The sequence below is a fragment of the Acinonyx jubatus genome, chromosome E1, assembly GCF_027475565.1.
Source record: "Acinonyx jubatus isolate Ajub_Pintada_27869175 chromosome E1, VMU_Ajub_asm_v1.0, whole genome shotgun sequence".
Taxonomy (NCBI): Eukaryota; Metazoa; Chordata; class Mammalia; order Carnivora; family Felidae; genus Acinonyx; species Acinonyx jubatus.
The window spans coordinates 47,540,432-47,563,645 of record NC_069397.1 but is presented as its reverse complement, the minus strand read 5'-3'; the positions used below and the strand labels follow the sequence as shown (position 1 = coordinate 47,563,645).

Sequence of the window (23,214 nt, the reverse complement as noted above, 5' to 3'; positions counted from 1 at the left end):
TATACTTTCTTTGCTTCTTTCCTGGAACGGAAATACAAGTTTTAGGGGCTTTTCTCATAATGTCTGCCGAATAAAACAATTAAACTTTGTAGTCACATCCGTATTCTCTTTGTACTTTACTTATGTACACGTAGAAGTACACGGGTACATATATGTTAACATAAGTTTTAAAAATTAGACAAATGAATAACTGAGCCTAAATTATAGAACTCTCGATGTCAGGCTAAGACGAGGGAGCCACTAAGGAGTGTGGGCAGAGAAGCCCTTCTTCAAGCAATGCGTGAAAAAAGTGAGAACTCTTACCCTATTTCCAAAATCAGCCACTGTTCAACTTGTTTTCATCTATCAATCCTGTAATGTAAGAGGGGTTTGGTTTGGAACTAAAATACCTGTCTAGGCCGTTTGCCCCTCAAAAATATTTTCTGGCAAGAATCAGTTGGGATAAATGGAAGGAGGAAAGCTTTACCTCCTTTGACCAGGTCCCTAAGCAAAAGGACCAGAAGATCCACTCAATTCCTTGAACCACCACCTCAGGGCTAAACCACCCACTTCTAGAAAAAGCAGCAGACAGCCAGCAAGAGACCAGGACTATGCCGCAGGAATACAAGGAGTGTGTGACAAGCCAATCCACGGGTAACCTACTGCCAAAGCAAAGAAACTAAAAATGGAAAGTTTCCCTCTCTGGAGGGCATGCCCTGAGGCTATTTTTCAGAGAATTTCTAGAATTTTTACTTAGACCTTAAGACATTTTACTTAGAAAGTCCATTTGGCTTCATTTTCTCTTAAGTATGTGCTTCAAAGAATAGCTCTGAGGTTGGACATTCTTACCAAATGAATAAAGCTGATGAAGGTGCTCACTTAGGATTAAAGTCTTTCCTTGGGTTTAAAAACATCCCACTTACAGTATGAAACTAGCTAAAGTTTAGGACAGTTACCATTGTCATTTCACTCAACGGAAAACTCGTGAACTTTGAATTAAGTGGTGTGTTTTTTAAGGAATATTTATCAATCTATTTGCTCAGGCACTGAACATTCACTCCCACAGAAGAGTAAATTTCTTATTCAAAATGGTACTTTTGCCTATTAGCAATTTTGCAGGTGCAAACTTTAATATTTGATACTGAAATCAGTAGAACACCAATAATAAAAATATACCAAAAATAAAATAGCATAACAACTATTGATGACTTTGGAAAAAAATATGTGTATTAAAGTTATTTAGGCAGGCATCATCTATATATTTTAAAGTACAAGTGAACTCCTTCCAATGTTATCTCAAAGCTTTACTGTTGATAACTAGCATTCATATCATATCAAATCATATCAATCATCATCAATCATATCAAAAGGAATAAGAGATACAAAAAGGGCAAGATTTATTCTGATGTAGAGAATAATTCTACAAACTATAAGTTTTCAATAAAGTAAAAAATGTAACATCACCGAAATATTGTTCGCCTTTATTTACTGTACCTGCGTACTAATTAAATTGTAAGGCATAAAAGCTCAAAAACACTGCTGATGTCAACGATCTGTACTGCCCAGCAATTTCGAAAGCAACATAGCTGCACAATACATTTGCTTACTCACACTTTCTACATCTCAACCAACATGACGGCAAATTGCAGAAGTGATTTCTAAAATAATCATCTCTCTACTTACTCGGATAACTAATTGTTGTAATCATCTTTTTAAAGAATTCTGGTACTTACTACTCGGGGGATATTATCACGTGTTAGTAACTAAGATTCTTCCCAATTAACATCTCCAGGGTATCCTATTCTCATGATATTCATTTGCAATATTTCATAATACCAATTGTTATTTGTTGTGCTTATTTTTTTTTAATATATGAAATTTATTGTCAAATTGGTTTCCATACAACACCCAGTGCTCATCCCAAAAGGTGCCCTCCTCAATACCCATCACCCACCCTCTCCTCCCTCCCACCCCCCCATCAACCCTTAGTTTGTTCTCAGTTTTTAACAGTCTCTCATGCTTTGGCTCTCTCCCACTCTAACCTCTTTTTTTTTTTTTTCCTTCCCCTCCCCCATGGGTTCCCATCAAGTTTCTCAGGATCCACATAAGAGTGAAAACATATGGTATCTGTCTTTCTCTGTATGGCTTATTTCACTTAGCATCACACTCTCCAGGTCCATCCACGTTGCTACAAAAGGCCATATTTCATTTTTTCTCATTGCCATGTAGTATTCCATTGTGTATATAAACCACAATTTCTTTATCCATTCATCAGTTGATGGACACTTAGGCTCTTTCCATAATTTGGCTATTGTTGAGAGTGCTGCTATAAACATTGGGGTACAAGTGCCCCTATGCATCAGTACTCCTGTATCCCTTGGATAAGTTCCTAGCAGTGCTATTGCTGGGTCATAGGGTAGGTCTATTTTTAATTTTCTGAGGAACCTCCACACTGCTTTCCAGAGCGGCTGCACCAATTTGCATTCCCACCAACAGTGCAAGAGGGTTCCCGTTTCTCCACATCCTCTCCAGCATCTATAGTCTCCTGATTTGTTCATTTTGGCCACTCTGACTGGCGTGAGGTGATACCTGAGTGTGGTTTTGATTTGTATTTCCCTGATAAGGAGCGACGCTGAACATCTTTTCATGTGCCTGTTGGACATCTGGATGTCTTCTTTAGAGAAGTGTCTATTCATGTTTTCTGCCCATTTCTTCACTGGGTTATTTGTTTTTCGGGTGTGGAGTTTGGTGAGCTCTTTATAGATTTTGGATACTAGCCCTTTGTCCGATATGTCATTTGCAAATATCTTTTCCCATTCCGTTGGTTGCCTTTTAGTTTTGTTGGTTGTTTCCTTTGCTGTGCAGAAGCTTTTTATCTTCATAAGGTCCCAGTAGTTCACTTTTGCTTTTAATTCCCTTGCCTTTGGGGATGTGTCGAGTAAGAAATTGCTACAGCTGAGGTCAGAGAGGTCTTTTCCTGCTTTCTCCTCTAAGGTTTTGATGGTTTCCTGTCTCACATTCAGGTCCTTTATCCATTTTGAGTTTATTTTTGTGAATGGTGTGAGGAAGTGGTCTAGTTTCAACCTTCTGCATGTTGCTGTCCAGTTCTCCCAGCACCATGTTAAAGAGACTGTCTTTTTTCCATTGGATGTTCTTTCCTGCTTTGTCAAAGATGAATTGGCCATACATTTGTGGGTCTAGTTCTGGGGTTTCTATTCTATTCCATTGGTCTATGTGTCTGTTTTTGTGCCAATACCATGCTGTCTTGATGATGACAGCTTTGTAGTAGAGGCTAAAGTCTGGGATTGTGATGCCTCCTGCTTTGGTCTTCTTCTTCAAAATTACTTTGGCTATTCGGGGCCTTTTGTGGTTCCATATGAATTTTAGGATTGCTTGTTCTAGTTTCGAGAAGAATGCTGGTGCAATTTTGATTGGGATTGCATTGAATGTGTAGATAGCTTTGGGTAGTATTGACATTTTGACAATATTTATTCTTCCAATCCATGAGCAGGGAATGTCTTTCCATTTCTTTAAATCTTCTTCAATTACCTTCATAAGCTTCCTATAGTTTTCAGCATACAGATCCTTTACATCTTTGGTTAGGTTTATCCCTAGGTATTTTATGCTGCTTGGTGCAATTGTGAATGGGATCAGTTTCTTTATTTGTCTTTCTGTTGCTTCATTGTTAGTGTATAAGAATGCAACTGATTTCTGTACATTGATTTTGTATCCTGCAACTTTGCTGAATTCATGTATCAGTTCTAGCAGACTTTTGGTGGAGTCTATCAGATTTTCCATGTATAATATCATGTCATCTGCAAAAAGCGAAAGCTTGACTTCATCTTTGCCAATTTTGATGCCTCTGATTTCCTTTTGTTGTCTGATTGCTGATGCTAGAACTTCCAGCACTATGTTAAACAACAGCGGTGAGAGTGGACATCCCTGTCGTGTTCCTGATCTCAGGGAAAAAGCTCTCAGTTTTTCCCCGTTGAGGATGATGTTAGCTGTGGGCTTTTCATAAATGGCTTTTATGATCCTTAAGTATGTTCCTTCTATCCCGACTTTCTCAAGGGTTTTTATTAAGAAAGGGTGCTGGATTTTGTCAAAGGCCTTTTCTGCATCGATTGACAGGATCAGATGGTTCTTCTCTTTTTTTTTGTTAATGTGATGTATCACGTTGATTGATTTGCGAATGTTGAACCAGCCCTGCATCCCAGGAATGAATCCCACTTGATCATGGTGAATAATTCTTTTTATATGCCGTTGAATTCGATTTGCTAGTATCTTATTGAGAATTTTTGCATCCATATTCATCAGGGATATTGGCCTGTAGTTCTCTTTTTTTACTGGGTCTCTGTCTGGTTTAGGAATCAAAGTAATACTGGCTTCATAGAATAAGTCTGGAAGTTTTCCTTCCCTTTCTATTTCTTGGAATAGCTTGAGAAGGATAGGTATTATCTCTGCTTTAAATGTCTGGTAGAACTCCCCTGGGAAGCCATCTGGTCCTGGACTCTTATTTGTTGGGAGATTTTTGATAACCGATTCAATTTCTTCGCTAGTTATGGGTCTGTTCAAGCTTTCTATTTCCTCCTGATTGAGTTTTGGAAGAGTGTGGGTGTTCAGGAATTTGTCCATTTCTTCCAGGTTGTCCAATTTGTTGGCATATAATTTTTCATAGTATTCCCTGATAATTGTTTATATCTCTGAGGGATTGGTTGTAATAATTCCATTTTCATTCATGATTTTATCTATTTGGGTCATCTCCCTTTTCTTTTTGAGAAGCCTGGCTAGAGGTTTGTCAATTTTGTTTATTTTTTCAAAAAACCAACTCTTGGTTTCGTTGATCTGCTCTACAGTTTTTTTAGATTCTATATTGTTTATTTCTGCTCTGATCTTTATTATTTCTCTTCTTCTGCTGGGTTTAGGCTGCCTTTGCTGTACTGCTTCTATTTCCTTTAGGTGTGCTGTTAGATTTTGTATTTGGGATTTTTCTTGTTTCTTGAGATAGGCCTGGATTGCAATGTATTTTCCTCTCAGGACTGACTTCACTGCGTCCCAAAGCGTTTGGATTGTTGTATTTTCATTTTCGTTTGTTTCCATATATTTTTTAATTTCTTCTCTAATTGCCTGGTTGACCCACTCATTTGTTAGTAGGGTGTTCTTTAACCTCCATGCTTTTGGAGGTTTTCCAGACTTTTTTCTGTGGTTGATTTCAAGCTTCATAGCATTGTGGTCTGAAAGTATGCATGGTATAATTTCAATTCTTGTAAACTTATGAAGGGCTGTTTTGTGACCCGGTATATGATCTATCTTGGAGAATGTTCCATGTGCACTCGAGAAGAAAGTATATTCTCTAGCTTTGGGATGCAGAGTTCTAAATATATCTGTCAAGTCCATCTGATCCAATGTCTCATTCAGGGCCCTTGTTTCTTTATTGACCGTGTGTCTAGATGATCTATCCATTTCTGTAAGTGGGGTGTTAAAGTCCCCTGCAATTACCACATTCTTCTCAATAAGGTTGCTTATGTTTATGAGTAATTGTTTTATATATTTGGGGGCTCCGGTATTCGACGCATAGACATTTATAATTGTTAGCTCTTCCTGATGGATAGACCCTGTAACTATTATCTAATGTCCTTCTTCATCTCTTGTTACAGCCTTTAATTTAAAGTCTAGTTTGTCTGATATAAGTATGGCTACTCCAGCTTTCTTTTGGCTTCCAGTAGCATGATAAATAGTTCTCCATCCCCTCACTCTCAATCTAAAGGTGTCCTCAGGTCTAAAATGAGTCTCTTGTAGACAGCAAATAGATGGGTCTTGTTTTTTTATCCATTCTGATACCCTATGTCTTTTGGTTGGCGCATTTAATCCATTTACATTCAGTGTTATTATAGAAAGATACGGGTTTAGAGTCATTGTGATTTTTGTATGTTTTATGCTTGTAGTGTCTCTGGTACTTTGTCTCACAGGGTCCCCCTTAGGATCTCTTGTAGGGCTGGTTTAGGGGTGACAAATTCCTTCAGTTTTTGTTTGTTTGGGAAGACCTTTATCTCTCCTTCTATTCTAAATGACAGCCTTGCTGGATAAAGGATTCTCGGCTGCATATTTTTTCTGTCTAGCACACTGAAAATCTCGTGCCAATTCTTTCTGGCCTGCCAAGTTTCAAAAGAGAGATCAGTCACAAGTCTTATAGGTCTCCCTTTATATGTGAGGGCACATTTACCCCTGGCTGCTTTCAGAATTTTCTCTTTATCCTTGTATTTTGCCAGTTTCACTATGATATGTCGTGCAGAAGATCGATTCAAGTTATGTCTGAAGGGAGTTCTCTGTGCCTCTTGGATTTCAATGCCTTTTTCCTTCCCCAGTTCAGGGAAGTTCTCAGCTATTATTTCTTCAAGTACCCCTTCAGCACCTTTCCCTCTCTCTTCCTCCTCTGGGATACCAATTATGCGTATATTACTTCTTTTTAGTGTATCACTTAGTTCTCTAATTTTCCCCTCATACTCCTGGATTTTTTTATCTCTCTTTTTCTCAGCTTCCTCTTTTTCCATAACTTTATCTTCTAGTTCACCTATTCTCTCCTCTGCCTCTTCAATCCGAGCCGTGGTGGTTTCCATTTTGTTTTGCATTTCGTTTAAAGTGTTTTTCAGCTCCTCGTGACTGTTCCTTAGTCCCTTGATCTCTTTAGCAAGAGATTCTCTGCTGTCCTCTATACTGTTTTCAAGCCCAGCGATTAATTTTATGACTATTATTCTAAACTCACTTTCTATTATATTATTTAAATCCTTTTTGATCAGCTCATTAGCTGTTGTTATTTCCTGGAGATTCTTCTGAGGGGAATTCTTCCGCTTGGTCATTTTGGATAGTCCCTGGAGTGGTGAGGACCTGCAGGGCACTTCCCCTGTGCTGTGGTGTATAACTGGAGCTGGTGGGCGGAGTCACAGTCAGACCTGACGTCTGCCCCCGGCCCACCGCTGGGGCCACAGTCAGACTGGTGTGTGCCTTCTCTTCCCCTCTTCTAGGGGCGGGATTCACTGTGGGGTGGCGTGGCCCGTCTGGGCTACTTGCACACTGCCAGGCTTGTGGTGCTGGGGATCTGGCGTATTAGCTGGGGTGGGTAGGCAAGGTGCACGGGGGCAGGAGGGGCAGGCTTAGCTTGCTTCTCCTTAGGTGATCCACTTCAGGAGGGGCCCTGTGGCAGCAGGAGGGAGTCAGATCCGCTGCCGGAGGTTTGGCTCCGCAGAAGCACAGAGTTGGGTGTTTGCGCGCATCGAGCAAGTTCCCTGGCAGGAACTGGTTCCCTTTGGGATTTTGGCTGGGGGATGGGCGGGGGAGATGGCGCTGGCGAGCGCCTTTGTTCCCCACCAAACTGAGCTCTGTCGTCCGGGGGCTCAGCAGCTCTCCCTCCCTTTGTCCTCCATCCTTCCTGCTTTCCGAGCAGAGCTGTTAACTTAGGACCTCCCAGACGCTAAGTCGCGCTTGCTGTGGGAACACAGTCCGTCAGGCCGCTCCGCTTTGCAAGCCAGACTCGGGGGCTCTGCTTGGCCGGCGAGCCGCCCCTCCGCCCCGGCTCCCTCCCGCCAGTCCGTGGAGGGCGCACCGCCTCGCCGCCCTTCCTACCCTCTTCCGTGGGCCTCTCGTCCGCGCTTGGCTCCGGAGACTCCGTTCTGCTAATCCTCTGGCGGTTTTCTGGGTTATTTAGGCAGGTGTAGGTGGAATCTAAGTGATCAGCAGGACGCGTGGTGAGCCCAGCGTCCTCCTACGCTGCCATCTTCCCTCCCTCCTGTTGTGCTTATTTATAGAGGCAGCACAAAGAACAATGCATCTATCTCTCGTTACCTTATCCGCGAGGCTTAGAGATGCACGGAATTCTCCTCAATGGTAATTTCTAGTCTCCTCAGAACTCATTACATTCAGGAAAGAAGTGATATTTAAACACACCCGGTGCATGCTGGTATTTTTTTCTAATTTTTAAACTTTCTTATATATCATACATGAATGCACGCTGCATGAAACACAAACGTAATCCTAAACATCCTCCATACTGAGTTTTTGTTTATTTTGTTTTGCTTCTCTGCACTCCTTGGTGTTCATTTCCTTTGAATTCCTCCCTCTTCTCCCCATGTCCTTCTACATCAATACCCGCATGGGGTATTCCCTACTAACAGTCCATTGTATCTGCTTATCTCCTGCCCTGTTCACAGAATCACGTACAAACACACTTAGGCAAAAATGCATACACTAGTATGGGGTTTTGTAGCACACACTGCCAATGTACTCAGGTATCTACCTTCCTTTTCTTCCTTTGAGGCCCCCCCACCACCACCAAATTCGGGCTGGGCTGTACCACAGGAGGCTGCTTGTGACCATGGGACTAGGTATGGTCAAGGAGGCTATTGAGACAGAAATGTCATAGGCAACTTTGGCTGGATAGCTTTAAAAATAAAGTATGGAGCGCCTGGGTGGCTCAGTTGGTTAAGCGGCCGACTTCGGACTTCGGCTCAGGTCACGATCTCACGGACCGTGAGTTCGAGCCCCACGTCGGGCTCTGTGCTGACGGCTCAGAGCCTGGAGCCTGTTTCAGATTCTGTGTCTCCCTCTCTCTGACCCTCCCCCGTTCATGCTCTGTCTCTCTCTGTCTCAAAAATAAATAAACGTTAAAAAAAATTTTTTTTAATAAAAATAAAATAAAATAAATTAAAATAAAGTAAAAAAATAAAGTGGCCTTCTCTCCATGTTTTCTGTCTTTCTGAAGGATGACACTTAAAAGGTAAGGTACTTGGGAGCAACTGCCATCTCAGACCCAGAGACTGAAGTCACACGCTGAAGAGGACAGAGCTTCCCCAACACCTGGGTCCCTGATGATGTCACAGAGCAGAGCACTCCCAACGCCCCCTGGACTGTCCGATGCAAGTGAAACAAATTCTCTTCTTTAAACCACTATGCCTTCGCCATACATATCTTATTATGAATGTTTTACCCACACAAATATTTTTTCTGCATCTCGCTTTTCTTTGTGAACAGTAGCTCATGCTACTCTAAAACACCTGCTATCGTTTTTATTCATTCCTTTCAGTTGCTTCCACCTAATCCTTAATGAAAACAAAGTTTGTTCAACATTCCCCTTAAGTTTTCTCCATCTCATTTTCTTTTTTTTAATGTTTATCTTTAAAAGAGAGAGAGAGAGAGAGAGAGAACGTGGGGGAGTAGCAGAGAGAGATGGAGTCACAGAATCCTAAGCCGGATGATAAAATAAGATGATAAGAGAATAAGATAGGATAAGATAACACGAAAAGATAAGATAAAATAAAAAATAAGACCTAGTTGTTACCTCTTTACTATTCTTTTTTAACTTTTTTTTTTAACATTTATTCATTTTTGAAAGGATGAGACAGAGCGGGGGAGGGGCAGAGAAAGAGGGAGACACAGAAACCGAAGCAGGCTCCAGGCTCCAAGCTATCGGCACAGAGCCCGACGCGGGGCTGGAACTCACGGACCTCGAGATCGTGACCTGAGCCGAAGTCGGACGCTTAACCGACTGAGCCACCCAGGTGCCCCTACTATTCTAATTTGCATGTGCCTGAAAACTACTGTGCCTTAGCCCCTTGTCACACATTTTGGATCTATATGAATCCGCTCTTCTGGAAAATGCCCTTTCACAATTTTGGTCCACATTTCTGTCAGTAAGACCTCCTGCTGTGCTCTACACATTAACACACAGTCTGTCCCAAATATTTTCCCCTTACATGTATTATGTTTCCACTGACCTTGTCTGTTGTGGGTTTTTTTTTTTTACCACACAAACCCTTTTATTTCACTCAAGTCAAATACTACTATCCTTTCTTTTATACGCTCTGGACTAGGTTAGAAAGATCTTAGGATTCCCAGATTTTTTTTTTTTTTTTTTTTTTTTTTTTTTTGCAAGATTTCTGTTGTTTTAAGGCTTTTTGTCTGGGCATTTACAGAATGTTTAGTACATCCAGAGTTGGTTTTTGTTTCTTTTTGCTCTTACAGGACAAGGACCCAGTTTTATTTTCTTCCCTATAAATGAAAGATTGTACCAGCATCATTTATTGTCTTTTCTCAGTGTATTGATAATGAACTTTGTTATTAAATTTTTATTTTTACTGGGATTTAATTTTTTTTCTTGAAATGTCCTTTTTGGTTTTAGTGTCAGAGTCCGTCTCATAAAATGAATTGAGAAGTATTCCTTCCTTCTATACTGTCTCCAAGAATTCGTATAAGTTGGAATTTGCTCTTCCTCAAATGCTTCCTTACATAAATGTGGCTGTAGCTGTAGAGGGAAAAAATATTTTGGTGCCCCTTTCAGATAATTATAGACTGTCTTCTGAAGTAGACCAAAACTCACAAGTGCTAGGTTTATAGAATTACTCGCATTGTGGAATCTGAAACTCTTCATGCTCTGTCACAGTAAGTTCTGTTAGTCTCTCTTGAACTTGGAATGGACCTTTTACCCGGGTGTGATTTTATGACAGCATGCACTAGTCGTCTGGAAAACATCAGTGCCATGAGTTACATGGGTTTCCAAATATTGAAAATTTCATACTCCAATATCAAAACTTCGCATTGGTTAATATCCCCACTGATCTCATCCAAAAAGTCTTAGTATTAGAAAGCTCTCAAGCTCACAAGTGACTGACACAAGTTTTCCAAAATTCTAATATTATCATCAGCAACAAATATCATCAGTTGTTTTACCTGAAGTGACAGACGCATTTTGTTCACTGTGCAGAGAACGTCTGCCAAATATCCAGGTCTGAATAACCGTCGTTTGTCAGCCATTGCTTCAAATAAAAACAGGATTCCACAAAACAGCAGTTCCTAACTCAAAGAATCACACAAGTGTTTCTCCTCTGGGCAGCCACCATACCTCTGTGTGCCACCCAAGTTTTCAATCAAAGTTCCATTTCATCACCCAGGTATCAAAAATGCATATCGGATTTCACAAAATTAATAGTTGCACTGCCTGCTTCATCAAAAACATTCTGGAGTAAAATTGTTCAGTTTTTCCCGTGACCATGTGGCCCTGAAGAATGTAACAACTACAAGTACAATTTGGTGCCGCTGCCTTGATTCAGGCAAAGATACAGGTCTACCCAGCACTGCACCTGCACCATCGGTGCAAATGTCAACACAGTAAAGTAATAAATAAACAACATCTAAATATTACTACAAAAATAACTTTGACCTCACAAACCTCACGGAAGGGTCACGGACTGCGGGCTCATGGATACTTTGAGAACCCACCTACCCTAGAGAAACTCTTACACATTTGTGTCACGATACATGCACATGATTGTTTGTAGAATTATTTGTAAAGTCCAAAAATTAGGGGCGCCTGGGTGGCTTAGTCAGTTGAGCGGCCACCTTCGGCCAGGTCATGATCTCATGGTTCATGGGTTTGAGGCCCACGTCGGGCTCTGTGCTGACAGCTCTGAGCCTGGAGCCTGTTTCGGATTCTGTGTCTCCCTCTCTCTGCCCCTCTACCGTTCACTCTCTGTTTCTCTCTCTCTCTCTCAGAAATAAATAAAAACATTAAAAAATTTTTTAAATCCAAAATTGATAACAGATTCAAAAGAATATGGCAAGAAATTGTGGCGGATTCATTAACGGAAAGCTAGATGGCACAACAAAGATGATCATAGCAGATTTGCCAACATACTACTGAGCAAAAGAAGCAAAAGACTATCTATAAAGTTTAGTCCTACTTATATGAAGTTTAAAATCTACTAAAATAAAAATATTTTCATTTTTAAGGATACCAGCGTTGGTGATAAAATCAACTTTAAAAACAAAGGAGGGAAATTATCAGAAAAATCAGGATAGCTGTTTACTTCTCGGGAAGATGGAAACGAGCATGTTTGGGAAGGGTCAGACAGCAGGTGCCTGGCATGTTAGCAATGATCTAACCCTTGCCCGGATGCTGTTTACAGTGGTATTCCTTGGTATACTTATTTATTATGTTTTGGGATACTGTGCGTATCTGAATTTATATTCAGGCAAAATGTTTACAAATATCAATTTTTTCACTTATTAGGTCAATAATGTAAGTTTTGCTATCTTGGATGTATTTAAATTCTACATTCAACTAACAGATTCACAAAGGGAAGAATGCCTCATTGGCATTACATGTAAGAAGGAAGCAACATCCTTTTTTACACGATAAGTGAGAACATTCAGTATAAGTGAAGGTGAAGTTCAAAGGAAAGTTTCTATTTTATTTAACAAAAAGAGCAATTTCTACCATCTGTTCTCTGAAAACTGATGGCCGCTCTGAAAATTGATCTCCCCTTGTTGTGTTGTCTCTTACTTCATTTTCAGTGACAATGGTTTTCCAAATGACTTAAGCTGTGTCAGAAATCTTCTCTAAGAACACTAAGAGAAAAAGCCCACTGCTTAATGATGCTCACTGTCACAGAATTCTGTGATGTACATACCACAGGAAATGTGTTAGCAATTACAAAGGCAAACAAGTTCAAGTGTGTTTGAGAATGATAGGCGAGTCAAAATAAAGGATCACTCTCTCTGAACATGTTTTCCCATAATGCCCAAAATTAATTGGAAATGTAAAAGAACATCTTTAAATATTTTATAGGTGTATATATTTTTAACCACCAAAAGAAAACTACAAGTCTTTAGCTCTAATAAAACAATATTGCAAAAATTACTCATGTAACATCTATGGTATTTTCCACACAATTATAAATTTAAAATGAAAGCTGTGGTTTATAAAGTTTGATTTCTAAAGGCTAATTCAGTATTTTTGGACTCCCTAAAGTTTAAAAGAATTAAATCCTTACTTAATGCTTCATGACATATAAACTCTCTAATCTGCATAAAATTTCATATTAGTCAACTCTCTCCACACTCACTGCCTTTTTTCACATAAGCATTGCAACCTCCTAAATTTTTACTGTAAACATTCAAATTGACTAACCTAGATTACCATCAAAACTTACCATCAAAACTCACAACAAAAGCCTCTGAAATAGATCTGAGATTTACCTATAAAAATAAGATTTAAAAAGAGACAAAAATATGAGTTTTTGTTGTTGTTGTTGTTGTTTTCCCCCTAATCTTGGAAGAGGAAATGCTTTTCTGGGTCTGGTACAAAAACCAGAAGCCATAGAGAAAAGATGGACAGATCCAGCTTTTAAAAGAAAACTTCTACACACTAAAAAGAACACCAGAAATAAATCAAAAGATATAGAGAAAGATGCTCACAAGATAAATGACAAAGACCGGAATTCTTTAGCATATTATATAAATTGTCCAGGAATCACAAGGAAGACAAACAATTCAATGAAAATATGGAAAACTCTAAAAAAAGACATCTCGCAAAAGTGAAATTAAAACAGACAAAAAATATGTTCATTCTCATTTATAATAAATGTAAATAGTAAATAAATAAAATAAATACATAAATAAATAAAAACAATAGGATGCTATTTTTCATGTCACAGAGAAGCAAAAATGTCTAGAACTGAGTGTTGATGAAATTGGGAAAACAGACATTCTCACACCATCAGTGCGAGTATAAGCAGATATAACCTTTTGTTAATAGCTTTGTTGAGACAGACATGACGCCTATACCAGAATAGTCACCTATTTAAAGTATACAATTCAGGGGCACCTGGGTGGCTCAGTTGGTTGAGCATTTGACTTTTGGTTTCAGCTCAGGTCATGATCTTATGGTTCCTGGGATCAAGCCCCACGTCAGGCTCCATGCTGACAGCACAGAGCCCTTCTCTGCCTCTCTCTCTGTCCCACCCCCTCAAAATGAATGAATAAACTTTAAAAACATAAAAAATAAATAAAGTATCCAATTCAGTGGTTTTTACCATATCAGAGAACGAGGCAACCATCACCACAATCTAATTTCAGCACATTTTCATCACTCCACAAAAGAACTCCCAGACCCTTAGCCATCATTCCCCATTCTTCCCGCACCTGCAGCCCTATGTAGACAGAACCTTACTTCAAGGGCAATCTGTTGATGACAAGAAAAAGTTTAAACATGCAACCCTGTGAACGAGCAATTCCATTTCACAGAATATATAAGAATAAGCATACGATACACAGAGATTTACACAGGGATGTTCCTGAAACACTGTTCGGGCAAAATACTCTACATAAACTATATCCCTCAGTAGGAAGCCATATTAATAAAATACTGGTACCGCAGTAAAATACGATGTAACTATTTAAAAGAATGGAGACAATTTCTGACATAGAAATAGTATCAGAATATATATTTCAGTTAGAAAAGCAAACTGAAACAGTATATAATGATCTATGATCTCATTTGTATAAACAAATGAGATATTCCTAGAAAATTTTAAAGAGAATACACATTAAATTTTTAGCGATGATTACCTCTGAAGAATGAAAATTAGGTGTTAAGAAAATGAAGATTAAATATTTAATTTAATATTTCATATTTCACTTTATTTTTTTAAGTTTATTTATTTATTTAGTGAGAGAGAAAGAGCACGAGCAGAGGAGGAGCATGGGGTAGAGGGGAAGGGAGACAGAGAATTTTAAGCAGGCTCCGCACTGACGCAGGGCTCAATCTTATGAACCGTGACATCATGACCTGAGCCGAATTCAAGAGCCAGACGCTCAACCAACTGAGCCACCCAGACGCCCCTTTCATATTTCATTTTAAAATAAAAATGTTCTCGAAACATTGCTCTTTATGATTTTTAAAACAGCACTCGGCAATAACAAAAGCATTTTTAGATGAGAACATGCACAAGACACATCAGGGTTTTCTTACACAGACGTGCGAGGCTCTAGCAATTTCAAAACAGAAAAGCATTGATCATCATGCTCATAAGTAAATGTTTAATACAAGTGACTAAAGCAAGCACACATAAAGTTATCCTAAAGGATAACCATGCATATCACAACATAACTATATATTTAAATTCAGGGAAAAATATCCAAGTTTGAAAAATATCTCCGGGAAACAGATAAAAATAATAAAACAATATAACTGGTATTTTCTATTTCAAATAGGAAAGTACTAAAAATTTTTGTCCTGCAAATACAAAAAAAATAATTCGTATTTTTGTATTTACGAAGGCAATATAAATTGCTACTTCCTCAGCCTTCAAATGGCTCCTGTTTTTCTTTGCTTTTTATTTTCATTCTCATTTTTGCATGTAATAAATTCTTTACTCGTATCTTACAGTAACATACAATTTTCAATAGGCTTCCGAGTGTTAATTTTTATTCTAGAAGTTAAATTGTTAATGATACTAAACTTACAGAAATCCACCATTTCAATTTTATCATGTAAGATATAATTCATTACCCCAAAGAAATATTTAGAGGTGCATATAGAGATTATTAAAGACATTTTCCCCAGGATTATTTATATTAGGGAAAAGTATTAAAAATCTCAATGCTGAACAGTAGGGATAAGTTAAATTAACTCAGAATACTTCCATAATTTGAAATATAATACAGCCATTAAAAATAGATGCTTAGGAACAATATTTAATAGAAGGAAAATTACTCAAAATATACAAAGCAATACTTGGTATCACCTCAATTTCCTAAGGAAAAACGTGTGTTTAAAGGATACATAAAGAAAGAAACTGAAAGGTAATAGAATACTTTGCATACATACTTTGCATAAACACAGAGTTTTTATTTCTGGGTGTTGATTTTACAAGTGGTTTTATGTCCTTCTTCACATGTGTCTGTATCTTCCAAACTATCCTCAATAAAAATCCACAGATCACTTTATAATTATAAACACTGCTTTAAAAGAAAGATGAAACCAAGATAATTCTCACCCTGGGGCGATTCAGCATATACTTTTCAAATATTGCAGTATGGAGAAGAAAGATGATAAGAAAACTTCATCCAAAAGTCTAAGACAACTATGTAATCGTACAAAGGATTATTTTAGCCAAAATATAAGCACTGGGTCTGTTTTAAGATATGAAGTAAGTTGATGTTTGCATGCAAACTTCTCAACGGTGCCAAAACTATTTTCACAGTATGCCAGAAACAAAACCAAAAACACAAAGGTGTGGAAAAAAATAAAGGCACACACATTTAAAACTGAACCTCTGATGCCACACATGACAGCTTTAATGCTTTTTGAATAAAGATATTACTTCATCGAAGACCCGCAAAAGATTCAAAAGCCAGCACTTCCTTTCAATTATTTTAATTATTCTGTGGTAACCAGCCTCAGTGCTAAGAATTAGTACGGAATAAAAGTAAAAAGAAAAGTGGTTGGGGATGACTTGGAATGACTCGCAAAAACAATAACAATTTGGAAAAGAAAGAAATTCAAAATACAAGCACAAGGGGCGCCTGGGTCGCTCAGCTGGTTAAGTGTCTGACTTGATTTCAGCTCAGGTCATTATTTCAGGGTTCCTGAGTTTGAGCTCCACCGTCAGTGCTGAGCCTGCTTGGGATTCTCTCTCTCTCTCTCTCTCCCTCTCCCTCTCTCCCTCCCTCTCTCTCTCTCTCTCTCTCCTTCTGTCTCTCCCCACTCCATCCCTCCCCAGGGATGCTCTCTCTCAAAATAAATAAATAAACAAAAAGAAAAAAGAAAAAAAGAGCTCAAAAGAAGGTGCATCCGCATGAGACAAGTATTTCCCTCAAAGGCTTTTTAGAACTTTTTATTTCAACAGGTTTTTTCAGCAACAGGATTGCACCAAAAAACAAGACCCTACATGCCTTTAACTGGAGCCATCATATGATAAATATTACTGAAAGCAGCAGCAATAATTCCACCAGACTGAAATTTAAAAGAAAAAATAGCCTGTCCTCCTCCATTATCAACAAAAATTAAATTATATGTTCATGCCACTGTTTGGAATATCTAATAAAGAGATCAACGTCCTTTGTGATATTTTATAAACAGGGTGGTGAGAAAACCCTTTCATGTTGAAAATCGCCAAACTGAAATTGAATTTTAGAAATTCTTAGAAGCATCCTCATTAAAATGAAAGAAAAAATAATGAAAGATAAAACTATTTAATTAAATTTATTAGAAACATTAAATCTAAGTCCAATAACATTTTTCACATTTGCACATTTAAATTAACATTTCCAATGCATATTCATTATTCTCATTAATTTTGGTAATGATCCTGTCACATCAATAATTAGCCTCTCGTTAAGCAAAAACTAAACTAATATTCTTGACTTCCCTGGGTCACATGACTAGAGAGTGGTTAAAGGCAAGTGAAGGACACAGTTCATCAGACTCCTAATCTAACAGTCTTCTATCACACCACACAGGTGACCGAAGCGTTTCACTGGTGCCATAAGCAAAAATAAAAATAATAATGATGATTTTCAAATTTCCTAGAACAGAAATTTTAACAAGAAAATAGCAAAGCAGGGACGCCTGGGTGGCTCGGTCGGTTAAGCATCCAACTCTTGATTTCGGCTCAGGTCATGCTCTCACGGTTCGTAAGTTCCCACCCCACATCAAGCTCTGTGCTGATAGCATGGAGCCTGCTTGGGATTATCTCTCTCTCCCTCTCTCTCTGTCCCTCTCCTGATCGAACTCTCTCTCTCTCCCTCCCCCTCTTTCAAAATAAATAAACTTAAAAAAAAAAAAATAAAGAACAAAGCAAATTCACCTTCATTTAATGACTACTATATGTGAAGCATGTAAGTACTTCCAGACTACAAAATCTTCATGCTCAGCCTGTAAAGCAGGTGTCTCCCAAGTTAGATGAGGAAACAGAGACTCAGAGAGGGCAAGTATCTGCCCACTTTCATGCAGCTAGTGAGTAGGGTTTAAATCCAGGTATTCTGGACTCCATAGTCTATGTTTTTAACCAATGATACTGCCTCTTGGATAATTCCACTTTCAAATGATCAAAGAAAGTATGTTATGTTATATGTCAGCCACAGCATGGTTTAATTTAGCAGATCAATTTAAATAGCAGAAACCGTAAGAAGAGCGAAACTAGAAAGGTACGTTACAAGCAAGTTGAGATAAAGGCAGGATGGAGAGATTCGCTGAGGTCAAAGACACTGCTTCTAAAAACTGCCATCTCCCCAAGCCCAGAGAAGTAGGAATGGACAGTCCAGTCAGGAGACAGCCCTCACCACACTCTCACCAAGTGGGAGATGTGCATGAAAAAAACAGAAGAACAACCCTTACCCCTACCCAGCATCATTATTTTACATTTGTAGCAAACACAATCTCTTCTTACTGAGCATTATGAGTCAAAGACCTGAAAACTCACATTATACAAAATACAAAAACCGTGTTCATTATTCAGTACAGCAGACATGTCTCAATCCTACCTCTTTCTCGTGCATTCGGAAGAGTAGAGGATCATCATGGAGGCTGCTGGATTTTCTCAGGCTACATTTGGGGGTCATCTGTTGAATGAATAAGAGTTATTCAATACTTTCTCAGGCCTGGCTTATCCTTAACCCAAAAGGTAACTCTAAATTGCCTGAAGTTCATGCCAAGATAATACCAACGTTGGAGAAAAAAGCGATTTATTCACTCCCAAGTGATAGGATTAATAAGACTCTCATGCTTCATAATGTGGACCAGTGTTCTTTCCTGTAAATGACTTAATGATTACTTTATTTAGAAATATCTGTACAGGGGCTCCTGGGTGGCTCGCTCGGTTGAGTGTCTGACTTTGGCTCAGGTAACGATCTCACGGCTCGTGGGTTTGAGCCCCGCATCCGGCTCTGTGCTGACAGCTCGGAGCCTGGAACCTACTTCTGACTCTGTGTCTCCCTCTCTCTCCGCCCCTCCCCTGCTCACACTCTGTTTCTTTCTCTCAAAAATAAATAAAATAAATAAACATTAAAATCAATAAACATTAAAAACAAGTCTGTCCATAGGAAAAGTCCAGTGGAATTCTCACCTACCAGAGCAACTGGGATAGGCTTCTGTCTCAGGTACCGAGGATTTTCTATCTGAAAATTTAAGACAGAAATTAATAATTCTATTATTAACAATATTCTTTGGTTTCAATTATCATTTGGTAAAACACAGAATTGAACTGCGATGCAGAACATTTTCTGTACGTCTCAATACTGAGTTTGTGTTTTAGGATGGGTAACCCATAATATATTTTCAGTAGCCCACTAACAAATAACATAGAAAACATAAACTCGTTTGCAGACAGAAATGCACCTTCGTGACCCTCGCACAGCCTCACTGCCCAGCCTCATCCCCACTAGTCCTTACGTCGTGTTTTATCCGCCCGGGATCCTGGCTGACTTACATTACTGAAATATGGCAGCTCTCTTGGGCCTCTCTACCTCTAGGCACTACTCCGTCACCTTATGAATATCCTCCCATTCATCTTTCAAGTCTCAATCTAATCACTACACACCCAGGCAAGTCCAGTACCCGAATCCTTACATTTACCTCCAGGATAGCAACCAGAACAGAGAACTCCTTTGGGACCCCTCCCATATCCGCCTTCCAGGTTCATCTATCCCCCAATACACCCTCTATTCCAAGGACACCAAACATTTGTTTTACCTTTCAAAGCACTACCTTCTCTCCCAAATCTGAGTCTTCGCAAACTGTGAAATCATTCTCTTGCAGTTACCTTACTCGAGATGCTTCCCCAGGAAATTTAATTAAGTTGCCACTACTCCAACAGTACCCTTTTATAATCAAACATCTATCTTCTGTTAAAAGAGTGTGAAGTCTGAACACAGGCTGTAACAGTCACAACCCATCTATCCCAGCATCTACCACAGGGCCTGACAGGTAGTGGGTGCCCAACAAATACGCATTAAGAAGAAAGAAAGGAAGGCAGGAAGGAGGGAAGGAGGGTAGGAGGGAAGGAAGGGACAAACAGTACCTGATCCCGCCCTCTTACCAAGCTCCTAAAGTATCCCATGTGTCTCTCATAGCTCTTATATTACATTCTAAGTGTTTATTACCAGCATGTCTCCACATCTGTCTTTATGCATGGTGAGTGCTAGGATAATGGCTCCTCAATTTCGTATTTTTGGTACCTAGCACAATACCTAACGTGTAGCAGGCTTTGAAGGAAATATTTATTGGGTGAATATATACTATATGATAAAACAGAAACACTGATTGTTATCCCAACAATTCCATTCACAAATGAAACGATAATTAAAAACTCTGTCAAGTATATATTATCAGAATCTTCTCCTCCAAAACCTTACTGTGTTTTCCAAAGGCTCCTCAAATGAGTTATTATGGTTAATAATCATGGAAGATAATCTATACCCAGGTGGATAATAAAGGAAAGGGTGAATAAAGGATCAATTAATTAAAGAATACAGAGGCAAGGAAATTAAAAATAACAGTTACATTTAAAAAACATAAAAACACCTACACCAACAGGATCTGAAGAATAACTATATTTTAGCACCTAGGTAAGGAGTAATCTACAAATTAATTTTTTCACCCGGAAGGCTGATACCTATGAAGTAATGGCAACTGTCTGAATTTAAATTTCTCTCCACATCCTCCAAAAGTCCATACAGATCAATGAAGAGAGCACATAAAAACACCCACCACTCATGCCTACACCCTAACAAGGAGAGATCACGAAAACCCTCGATTCACATGTAACTGGCCAAAGAAAGATCACAGATCAGCAGAATCACATCCTAAACCAAACCGGAGTGACAGCATGGAACAAAAAGGAAGGGCCTCGGGATCCTAGTGGTGTCGGAATTTAGACGTCAGCAAATACCGACCTGCAGAAGGAGAGTGGCCTACCTTCCATGGGTTGTACAAAACACCTGACAGATGGGAGCGCTAGAGACGGGAGCATCAACAGAAGGGTATAAACAGCAATAGCACTACTACGAACTCATCCAAAGGACACAGGAGTGCTGACTCATAGGGGCACGTGTACCCCAACATTTATAGCAGCGCTTTCAACAATAGCCAAATTATGGAAAGAGCCTAAATGTCCATCAACATTGGACATTTATCCAATTCATTTTATGGTGAATGGATAAAGAAGTTGTGGTTTATATATACAACGGAATACTACTTGGCGATGAAAAAGAATGAAATCTTGCCATTTGCAACAACGTGGATGGAACTGAAGGGTACTAAGCTAAGTGAAATAAGTCAGTCAGAGAAAGACAAATATCTTATGTTCTCATTCATATGTGGAACTTGAGAAACTTAACAGCAGACCATGGGTAAGGGAAGGGGGAAAAATAGTTACAAACAGAGAGGGAGGGAGGCAAACCATAAGAGACACTTAAATACAGAGAACTGAGGGTTGATGGCGGGGGAGAAGGAGGGAGGAAATGGGTGATGGGCATTCAGGAGGGCACTTGTTGAGACGAGCACTGGGTGTTATATGTAAGCGATGAATCAAGGGAATCTACCCCCAAAACCAAGAGCACATGGTATGCACTGTATGTTAGCCAATTTGATAATAAATTATAATGAATGAATGAATGAATGAATGAATAAATAAATAAATAAAGGGTGTAAAAAGTGAACGTGTCAAGAGCCAGAAAGGAACCACTTGTGCAGTAGAGAGAGGCCCCTTGGAAGGAAGCCCGTCCACGATGAAGGGAAAGAAAGGAGCTAAAGAAAAAGGACCCTCCAGAAACAAGACAAAACCAATGAAACAGAAGATGACAGGCCAAAATGACAACACAGAAGGCACCTCTGATTAAAGAAACTGATCTTCAGTGGAGTAGAAGGCCTTCCCAAACTAAGAAAGCAAGCTACCCAAACCACCCCCCCCCCATAACCCCGGCTACTGCTCATTCAAAACAATCAAACATCAACAATTTTAAACAAAAACAAAAACAAACAAAGAATCCAATATCCATAAAAACTTTCCACAAAAAACAGAAAATCAAAATCAAAACCTGTCCATAGTAGGAATTACTTTTTTTTAAAGCCATGAAACAGAAGTCAACAGTAACACGGCCTCCTTCGGCCTCCATTTGTCTCCAGCACTAGCGATCACTAGGTTCTCTGTGCCACCCGCTTGAGGTGGGTAGGCCATCCTCCCACAGGTCAACGTTCGATGGTATCTATGTCCCGCCCCCAAGATAATACGTAGTCAAGTATAACTTCTGAATAATCTTAGGACATTCATAAAGAACACTACAAATAAAGGCAGAAAACAGAAAGATAGGAAACAGGAGTCGACCAAATAAGAGTTTGGCCAAGTTGCAAGATGCCAAATTGATAGGTAAAGGTCAGCTGCACTTCTGCAAATTAGCAAAAATCACCTAGGAGAAGAAAATGATTTTCCAGGGCTAACATTTGTAATCACAAAACAATATGTAATTGCTAAAAGTAAATCTAAGAAAATACACATAAGCCCTTTACAGAAAAAACAATTAAGTTTTTTTGAAAAGCGCTAATAATGAAATAAATAGCAAAACGATGCTTTTAGATAGTCTCAATAGTGTAAAAATGGCAATTCTCCTTGACTTGATCTAGTGACTAAATTTATCCAATCCAAAAATCTCAAGAAGACTTTTGTAAAACTTAATAAGCTCATTATAAAATGTATATAAATAAATAAACAAGAAGAGCCTGAAGAAAAAAATCAAGATGGGGTGACTTACAAAGATATTGTAAAACTATAGTGATGACAATAAATAAGTCAACGGAACCAACCAGAAAGTACTAGGAATTCAAATAAATATGAGAATGTGATTCATGAAATATCTAGAATTGCAAATTATTGAAAAATTAAAGATGTGTTTAATAAGTGGGAAAAAATGAGGGGCACCTGGGTGGCTCAGTCGGTTGAGCATCTGAGTTCAGCTCAGGTCATGATCTCACAGTTCATGGGTTCGAGCCCCACGTCGGGCTCTGTGCTGACAGCTCAGAGCCTGGAGCCTGCTTCAGATTCTGTATCTCCCTCTCCTCTGCCCTTTCCCCACTCAGGCTGTGTCTCACTCTGTCTCAAAAATAAATAAAACATTAAAAAAATGAAAAAAATAATAAGTGGGAAAAATGAGATCAGATTCCTTCCTTGCACCATATATAATAAATTCCCAAACGGATTAAATACTTATAATTAAAAGCAGAAGCATAAAAACTTGCAGAAGACAACATAAAAGAATGACTTTGTGACCTCAAAGTAGAAAATTTTCTTAAGCAAGAAACAAGAAAAAAAAGCATACACAAAAAAGAAATTAATAAAGTTGACTACTTTAAGTAAGAACTTCTCTCCAGAAAAGAGATCATACATAAAATGAAAAGATAATGAATAAAAG

At 38.8% G+C, this 23,214-nt stretch overlaps 1 protein-coding gene across 13 annotated transcripts in view; it reads right to left on the bottom strand.

The window, feature by feature from the left end:
• Nucleotides 1-23,214, bottom strand: part of CEP112 (centrosomal protein 112) — a 468,883-nt gene that overhangs the window by 395,844 nt on the left and 49,825 nt on the right. For all 13 annotated transcript variants that reach the window (XR_003416799.2, XR_008294088.1, XM_027048061.2 and 10 more), the window contains 2 exons: nt 18,880-18,927; nt 18,295-18,372 (listed from right to left, as the gene is read on the bottom strand). Coding sequence is in view for 11 of the 13 variants with exons in the window: in XM_027048061.2 (XP_026903862.2) it covers nt 18,295-18,372; nt 18,880-18,927 (126 nt within the window). In the remaining 2 variants the exon portion in view is untranslated. The remainder of the gene's footprint in view (nt 1-18,294; nt 18,373-18,879; nt 18,928-23,214) is intronic.